At 37.6% G+C, this 9,440-nt stretch overlaps 2 protein-coding genes across 2 annotated transcripts; one reads left to right on the forward strand and one right to left on the reverse strand.

Moving 5' to 3' along the window:
• The first annotated feature begins 437 nt into the window (after positions 1 to 437).
• On the forward strand, positions 438 to 2,777 carry LOC132139745 (D(1) dopamine receptor-like). Its single transcript, XM_059548340.1, has one exon. It carries the CDS (start codon positions 920 to 922, stop codon positions 2,267 to 2,269), a length of 1,350 nt encoding a protein of 449 aa, XP_059404323.1. The 5' UTR covers positions 438 to 919; the 3' UTR covers positions 2,270 to 2,777.
• A 141-nt stretch (positions 2,778 to 2,918) lies between these two features.
• Positions 2,919 to 4,348, reverse strand: LOC132139746 (histone H1-like). The gene has a single exon (XM_059548341.1). The coding sequence runs from the start codon at positions 4,282 to 4,284 to the stop codon at positions 3,679 to 3,681; it is 606 nt and encodes a 201-aa protein (XP_059404324.1). The 5' UTR covers positions 4,285 to 4,348; the 3' UTR covers positions 2,919 to 3,678.
• Between the last annotated feature and the right edge of the window lie 5,092 nt (positions 4,349 to 9,440).

The following is a 9,440-nucleotide window of genomic DNA, read 5'->3' on the forward strand; positions in this document are numbered from 1 at the left end:
TAGCGTGCATGCATATCCATAGAAATAGAAATATAAGAAATAGAAAAGGAGGTAGCCTATGGTTTTCCGTTTTAGCCTACATAAGAAATATTGGTTTTAATAAATACCTATTTTCGGCAAATACATTTCTGCTAAATGAATTGTGTACGATTGTTTATTGCCAATCCAACTTATTTTCGGTTCTATATATATTTACTTAACTTAATAGTGGCTGATAACTGATCTGGAAAAATAAAGGTTGATCGGGGACCAATGTAATGAGGTAAAACAAAAGCTGAACATAACATCTTTTTGAACAGATTCTTTGAAACGAACAGTTTGAATGAATCGTTTCGCCGTCATGACTCGGATCTCCCATCACTGGAACCGCTGTCTGTTCTCTTGTTTGATATTATTGAATAGGCTACTGCCATCTTGTGGGTAACAGTGAGTTTAGGAGAACAGAACTGTAAACGAACCCATAAATGCTAATTAGACTTAACTAGTCAGATAGCAGATGTGTCCTGAGAAAGATTTTCCACTTGCCTTAGGCTATTTCTTTGATAAGTAGGCTATTATAAATACTTTAAAAGAGCCTGATGACTGAAAACATAAATTGAAAATATATCATTAAAAATATATCAAAAATGAATAAATAATATATATGAGAGCAGTCACAGTCTCCCTCTCTACTATATTTTCTTAGGCTCCTCCCCCAAGATCATTAGTCTCACCCTCTGCACTGCATTCTCATGCACTTCTCTGGTTGAAGGAAAGAGGGAAGGTTATTTAAGAAATGTTCAATTACAGACAACTCTCTCATTAATGGATGAATTCCTGAAGTCTTTGGATATTAAACTATCTTCAAATGTACCCTGAAGAACGGATGCTTGATCAAAGGACTTCATTTTTCAGGTTGTAGCCAGGGTAATCCCAGAAGATGGTAAACCAGACTGAAGGTTATGTCTCAGAACTAATAACTCGCTCCACGACTGCTTGTCTGCTTTTCATTTTTGTGCTCTCCACCTTTCTAGGGAATGCTCTGGTGTGCACCGCAGTGGTACGGTTCCGTCATCTGCGCTCCAAAGTGGCGTATGTGTTTGTAGTGTCTTTGGCTGTCTCAGATCTTTTAGTAGCCTCTCTTGTAATGCCGTGGAAGGCAGCCGCTGACATTGTGGGTTTCTGGCCATTCGGCAGTTTCTGTGAAGTATGGATAGCCTTTGACATCATGTGTTCCACTGCCTCCATTCTTAATCTGTGCATCATAAGTGTGGATCGTTACTGGGCTATTGCTATCCCTTTGAGCTACGAGCAGAAAATGACAAGAAGAGTAGCATTTGTCATGATTGGAGTGGCATGGATGCTCTCTATTCTGATCTCATTCATTCCTGTGCAGCTGAGTTGGCATAAGAGTCTGCGCCATAAAGAAGACCTGGGAGAAATCGGTGAAAAGTGTGATGCCAGTTTAAACCGCACTTACGCCATCACTTCATCTCTAATCAGCTTCTACATCCCTGTCTCCATAATGATTGTCACTTACACTCGCATCTTTCTTATAGCGCAAAGGCAGATCCGAAGGATATCAATGCAAGAGTGCACCATTAAGCATGTTCAGTCCTGCCAGAGCTGCAATAAAGCACCTGAAGAGAAGTTTAAAAGTGCATTTAAGAGGGAAACCAAAGTCCTGAAAACCCTGTCGATGATCATGGGCGTGTTTGTCTGTTGTTGGCTCCCTTTCTTCATTCTCAACTGCATGGTGCCATTTTGTGACCCTGGCCTCCACAACACCGGAGAGATCCCATGTGTCAATAAGACCACTTTTGATGTTTTCGTGTGGTGTGGATGGGCAAACTCTACCTTGAATCCTGTAGTTTATGCATTTAATGCAGAATTCCGCAAAGCTTTCTCCAGTCTCTTGGGATATGGGAAGTTGTGCTCTCGGAATACTGTGCAAACGGTTGACTTCAGCAATGAGCTGGTGTCGTACCATCGCGACTCCACAAACCTTCAAGACATTCACCTCTTCAGTCACCCATGTCTGCATCCACATGCTGTCAGGGAGGAAAGTGATAAAGATATGTGCCTTGATACAGTGTCAAGGATGGCTGAAGTCCCTTATAAAACGGAGTGTACCTTTGTATATGGGGAAAGGACTCATATGCTAAGTCATGGAGAAACAGAACTATCATTGGATAAAATCATACCATTTACAAAAGAGGATGATTTAGCGTCTCTTGAACAAGTGGCTCATAATGAAAGTGAATCTCCTAGTATATCTGGAATATTGTGATCTTTAAATATGTTTTGGTAGTGTGTTTTGAAAATAATTCTACTTCTTATGCCTACTTTTACTTCGAACTGAGTAAGACCATGAGTAATTGAACAGGTTTGACTTGTTTTTGAGTGCTGTTTTCTCCATTACTCTGCTCATGAATCATTCAAAAGGCCACTCATTGTGAGAGAAAGATTTCATACCATAAATTGATTTAACATATAAAGCTAATAATGTAGTACCAACCATTATTTCTATCTGAATAACGCTCAGTCTTTTTCAGTTAAATGTGTTAATAGAGGAAATAATAATCATATGTCTGTCATCTTGAAGATTTTTGTTTATACTGAAAACAAATAACACCTGACTTTGAAATACTCTTTTATTCACTCCTAAAGGGAAATGGCACTAACAGACTGACAGGTTTTTTCTTCTTCTTTTATAATGCCTGCTGCTTTTGTTACCTCATATTATTTGATGAACTACTTTGAATATCTACATTTGCCAATCCACAAGCAAAAACAATGAAAATTGTGAAAAACTTCATCAAAATGAAGTCATGAATGAAACCATGTCCAGTGTCATTAACATTCCCATTTACATTCATATAAATTTTAAGGAAAAACCTTTACGTTTATTTTTTATACAAAAAAAAGAGGTCTGTCCAAAGTTTTAAATGGCTTTTAATAAGAAAATTTGTCCTTAATTTAAAAACATGAAATTCAAAAATGTACATTAAGCAGATAAAAAAAATAATAATAATCTTCTGACACCATTTTTTTGTTGTTGTAGTAAAACAGGTTTTGGACAAAATATAGGTTTATGAGTAAAAGGTAAAAACAGTATACACACACACACACAAAAACTGATGGGATGTATCTTGCCTTTTATAGCAACATTCAACAAACCATTAACAATGAATAAATTAAATGTGTGTTCTGTATTGCTATATTTACAGGATACTCTAGTATTATCATATACAAAATATAAATATTACACGAATCAGTGTTTAGTCACAAAAGCTCTCACGTATACGTGCACACACGCTCGCACACGATGAACTCTGAACAAACTATGTGCACATTTCGGACACTTTCCAACCAGCGGACTCTTCTGTCTAATCTGTGAAGGATTGAAAATCTACAGCAAATAATCGGCTTTGAGCATCAGGTACAGAGGTAGAGACTGTCACGTGTTTCTACAAACCGATCTTACACAGAAGTATTTGTCCTGCTCGTTCGCGCTGGTGATATTTATAAGCAATCCAACAAGACGGTTCAAAAAGTGTCGCATCCCACCCAAAAACCATTTTCTCAGTCTATTAAAAAGGCAATAGCCTTCTTACATGCATTAGGAACATTTGTACTTCTGTGAAGATGGGGTGGCTCTTACAAGAGCCTTTGGTTTGTGGAGTGAAGTGTGGCTGTCTACTTCTTTTTAGCGGCCGTCTTCTTCGCCTTGGTAGCCTTGGGCTTTACGGCTTTAGGCTTCACTGCTTTGACCTTCTTAGGACTCTTTGCAACTTTCTTCACAGCCGGTTTCTTTACTTTCTTCGGGCTTTTGGCGGCTTTCTTGGGCGCAGCCGGTTTCTTCACTTTTTTGGGAGACTTCTTCGGGGCAGGTTTCTTTACTGCTACCTTTTTGGGCTTAGCCACCTTGGCTGCCGCCTTCTTCTTCACGGCTGGTTTCTTCGGTTTCGGCACAACTTTCTTAACGGGCTTCTTGGCGGCTGGTTTCTTGCTCACCTTGAAAGATCCGGATGCTCCGGTGCCTTTAGTTTGAGCAAGCGCCCCTTTTTTCACCAGAGATTTCAAAGCAATCTTGATGCGAGAGTTGTTTTTCTCAACGTCGTATCCACCACCTGCCAAAGCCTTCTTCAGAGCCGCCAGGGAAACTCCTTTGCGCTCTTTGGAAGCGGCAACCGCCTTCACGATAAGGTCTGACACGCCTGGTCCAGGCTTTTTCGCCTTTGCCGCCTTCTTCTTCGGGGCTTTGGCCGGAGCAGCTGCGGGAGCAGGAGCAGTTTCTGCCATAGTTTCAGTAAACTTGGAGCCGATGTAACGTAGTACAGATCTGTCAAGCAATGTTTACATCCAACAGCTGAGGGCGGGATTTAAACGGGAGATGAGAACCATATAGACTCAACTGCCTGAACCGCCGCTCTCAACATGACAGAGTCGTTCGTAGATGTGTTTTCTAATCTTGAAAAACACAAGGTTTTCCGCGAAAAAGAGTGACGGATTGTAGACTTTAAACCACGTCCCGATAGCGGAGTCTTTCATCTTTAAGGGCAGCTTATGTTTTGTTCAAAACATCGCTCGGTTTATTGTACAATAATAAAAACGCGTCCAAATTTAGTGTGAGGCGCAGCGGGAAATATCGCACTTCCTCTGTTCTTTTGTAGATTCTATATTAAAATTCGATAATCACAACTACAATGACGGACACTTTGAACAGAAAAGACCCTAATCTACATATTTGTGGTGGTGTTACACTAAGATAGGTCACGGAATAGTAAATTGAAGCATTTTTCTTAAGTGAAGGTAACACAGATCAGCGCTGTAGCCATTTCAACCTCCTCTAATCTCACGGAGATTCTTTCTACAATGATCTATAAATGATAATATCTGTACATCCAGTAAATTATTTGAATAACTTGTATATAAGCATTTTACCAACATTACACATATAAAGACGTTGCCTGTTAGTAATAAAATGGAAGTTTGTAGTATATAAAGGGAAAGTGCTCTCAACAGTCGAGGAGTGCCATAACAGAGGCAAGCGATCTCGGTGTATAATGTTGTTCTGATACATTTCTAGCACTTTTTTCAACAATGTAATTCTTACAAAACCTTTAATATTCTTACAATTATATTTAGTAGTTACAGTCTTAAAAGCGAGGATTTTCACTACGTTCCTCTTTGTCCAGTGCGGAACTACTGCTAAACGTATTTCTGTACTGTGATGTTGATTGACTTATCTATTAAACACATTTATTAAATATTTCATAAATACCTGTGACAGACTCTTCACTCTTTATTTTAAGCGAAATCTGAAGATTATTCAACATCTGATCAATAACGTATGGACTGATGGCTGTTCATTAGTAAGAAATCATAGACATCGACCAGGGCACAAAAAGCTGACAAATAGGTACACACACACACACACACACACACACACACACACACACACACACACACACACACACACACACACACACACACACACACAGCCTATACCAAATACTATAGAATACAATACAATAATAAAGGGACTTTGCCTACACACACACACACACACACAGATATATAAAGGATGGTAATCGGTCATTCAGTCGTTTCAGCTGTATTATCCTGCAACTTTGTAAATAATTATTGTAATGAAAAATTATTAATTGGAAAATTTGTATTCCTAATGATTCTGTTGGCTATATGTGGTATCATTTGTGACAGTCAATCTGCTGTGTGTTGTGTCTAACAACACTCTTTAAAGTCACAATGAAATCAAAATTTGCAATTCTTACTTTTCAATGGAATACTGTAGGGTTTATTATAAATAATCTATCCGTTCACTTAATTATTAATATTATTATTATTGTTATTAATTTATATTTCCCTTCATAATCTTTGGGTAACATACACAGTTTCACCTAATCTTGTGTTAATCTTGAGAACCTATAGACTAGTACTGCATCCTTCATATATCCAAAATGTCTTTAGTTTTATCATATAAAAGAAAAATACAGCTTTCCGATTCTCTCCGGAAAAAGCCGAGCTCCTAGAGGCGTGCCGTGGGCGGAGCTATAATATTGATATTTTGTGTCGTTTCCATTAACATATGCTGCATTTCCACCGATATAACCCGGAACATTCGGCCAGGAACTTTTTCCCCCCAGACCTGTTGCTCTCTGTGTTTCCACTGCAGTCTAAACTACCGGGAAGATTAGGCAAATAGTCTGGTGACAGGTCTGAGCGCGTTTCTCAATAGAAGTATGCAAATTTTGGACTTGCATCCTGGGTAGTTTAGACTTTGCGCATTCGACTCGGGAGTGTGATGTCCGCGATGATGCTACGGTGGCCGAGAAGTGCAAAACAAATCACAATTACAAAAACAAAATAACAAATCCAAAAACACAACGACAATTCAGAAAACAAAATAACAATTCAAAAAACACAACGACAATTCAGAAAACAAAATAACAATTCAGAAAACACAACGACAATTCAGAAAACACAACGACAATTCAGAAAACAAAATAACAATTCAGAAAACACAACGACAATTCAGAAAACACAACGACAATTCAGAAAACAAAATAACAATTCAGAAAACACAACGACAATTCATACAAAACGGAAAAGGTAGGTATATTTTGAGAACGACATACTTATCGCTGATTGGATGAGACACCTGTCAATCAAAAATAAATTGTGATCAACTTTGTTGAAATCTAATGTTGAATTCTGCTAAAATGGAACACATTAAACGCTACTTTGAAGAAGGACATTCATATGCCGTGATTGTGGACATGCTGGCGACATACCACGACATTAAAATGAGCTTGCGCTCTTTAAAAACACACCTGAAGAATAATGGTATGTTCAGAAGAAAGAACTATTCGCCCATAGACGAAGTAAGGAATGCTATTAGAGCAGAGCTGCGTGGACCAGGACAGTTGTTCGGCTACCGGACAATGTGGTTAGTACTTCTGTGTTTTCTGAATTGTCGTTGTGTTTTCTGAATTGTTATTTTGTTTTCTGAATTGTCGTTGTGTTTTCTGAATTGTCGTTGTGTTTTCTGAATTGTCATTGTGTTTTCTGAATTGTTATTTTGTTTTCTGAATTGTCGTTGTGTTTTCTGAATTGTTATTTTGTTTTCTCAATTGTCGTTGTGTTTTTTGAATTGTTATTTTGTTTTCTGAATTGTTGTTGTGTTTTTGAATTGTTATTTTGTTTTCTGAATTGTCGTTGTGTTTTTGGATTCGTTATTTTGTTTTTGTTTTTGTAATTGTGATTTGTTTTGCACTTCTCGGCCACCGTATGATGCAAATCCGGTAAATCTGCAAACATCAGCTTACTTGATAACATCAGTCAGCTCGTCTTGGCTTCTGCAATTTTCCTCACTGTATATTTACAATAAAATGAAAAAGGATATCAAATACCACTGCCTCCTTTCGATTTCCCGATGAAGCGCATTGATGTCTGTGGTCTCGCTCTTCTCTGGTCAACGTGTGCGCTTTTCCTAGAGAAATGCTCATATAAGGAGTTCCACTCTCGTCTACGTCATTAGATCCACGATGGAAAAAAACAGCCGAAACTGGTACCAACTGGAAGTAAGATTTTCGGCACAGAAATTCGCAATCATTCTTCTAAATTATTTTTTAAAACTTTGGCCATGTTTAGCATGAGAATCCATCTCTTTAACACTGTGAACAACTCTGCATACATGAAACACCATTGTACCCCCCATTTAATAAAAAAACGTTAACCTCTGATAGGTTTCTGAAGAGGCAGGGAGACCGACACCGATAGCCACGCCCTCGCGCCATCGCATGTGATTGCAAGAGAAGATGAGTCGTTATTTAAAAATATCGAAGTGCCCGGATAAATTTTTTATAATAAAGACTACAGTATTCCAATAAAAAAATAAGACCTGTCAATTTTGATTTCACGCCGACTTTAAGGACTACTGTACAAACATGGTGGCTACGTCCATGTAAATGGAACCGCGTGTATCTAGATCAAAATGATCTTTTTTTTTTATGGTGAAATAGATTCATAAAGGCAATAGCAAACAAGTATCCAAGACTGTGGCTTATGGAAGTAAAGTTACTGTGCCTGACAACTGCCATAATTATTCACAATGCGGAACAACTTCTAGTGCATTATTGTTATTCATATATTCATATATATAGACATATTCATTCATTATTATTCAAACCAACCTTATTCATTAACATCATTTAATTATATTATAATAAATAGCTTACAAACATTTATTAAATATGAAAATGTCAAAAGGTTTACTGACATTTCTGTCCGATCACCTATAAACTAATGAACTGTCAATGTTTTTGTTATTACCGCAAGTATCAATTAATGTAACAATAATTCTAAACGCCCTGCTTTTTTTTAAACTTGAGTTACGTTCGAGCGCCAACCTCCCGCTCTCTCGTGAGGGCAACAAGGAAGTGACTAATACTGCAATTCATCGACTGGTCGCTTGAGGCTGGCTGCAAAAGGGAGTCAGTTCCATAGACTTCCCATGTTAAAATGTAAAATCTTTGTTTATTGATGAGTGGTGGCAGAAGGGCATTTGGTCACTAACACATGTAGTGGACAATGGGGGAAACATTCTGAGCCATGTTGCTTTTTGTGGTAAATACAATATAAGTTGCTCCTCTAAAATGTATGAAAAAATTATCAAAAATATTCCATTACAGATGCTTAAATTAGTAAGTGAACATCTGAAATATTCAAGGATAATACCTAAACTACAAGAACTTATTCTAGAAAATGTAAGCTTTGTTGACAGAAAATGTTCAAACAAATTCTTAAGAGACTGTTTAGTACATCAATGTTTTCCAGGACCAGTATTAAGGAATTATATTTTTCGTCATTATGAGAAGAAAGAAGTGTGTAAAATTAGGACCAATTTTCTTTCATTTCCTGTTAATCCTAAATGTAAAGAGGTACACTTTAAAATTCTGAATCATATATATCCAACGAAAGAATTTTTAAGAATGAGATTTAATGTTGGGGATTCAAATTTATGTCAAATATGTAAGGTAGAGATAGAAACGGTTGAACACTTGTTTTTTCAGTGCAGTTTGGTAAACAAATTTTGGAATGATGCATTGAGATGGATGCAACAAAGAATACCTGTAAGGTTGATACTGTCGTGCTGCATAAAATGATTTTGGTCTAAATAGTTAATTTTCCCTTCATGACAACTGTGAAGGGAGTGAAATTTTTTTTTTAGAACTCATCCATTTAAATTATATTAAGACTTAAAGTTCTGCATAATTAAGGGCGTGGCCACTTGAGTGACAGGGGGATTGCCGCTGTCGTTGCGCTAGGTGGGCGTGGCTTCAGTAAGTAGCTCCCGCCTTTTTGCCCATTTTTGATTGCTGATGATGACGCGTGGTGATTTGTCACTGGTATTTTTAACGCCCTTCCCAGCTCTT

Source organism: Carassius carassius, chromosome 4 (genome assembly GCF_963082965.1).
Source record: "Carassius carassius chromosome 4, fCarCar2.1, whole genome shotgun sequence".
NCBI classification, from domain to species: Eukaryota; Metazoa; Chordata; class Actinopteri; order Cypriniformes; family Cyprinidae; genus Carassius; species Carassius carassius.

Coding starts and splice junctions, on each gene's coding strand:
- LOC132139745 (XM_059548340.1), top strand. CDS start 920: ATGGTAAACCAGACTGAAGGTTATGTCTCAGAACTAATAACTCGCTCC.
- LOC132139746 (XM_059548341.1), bottom strand. CDS start 4,284: ATGGCAGAAACTGCTCCTGCTCCCGCAGCTGCTCCGGCCAAAGCCCCG.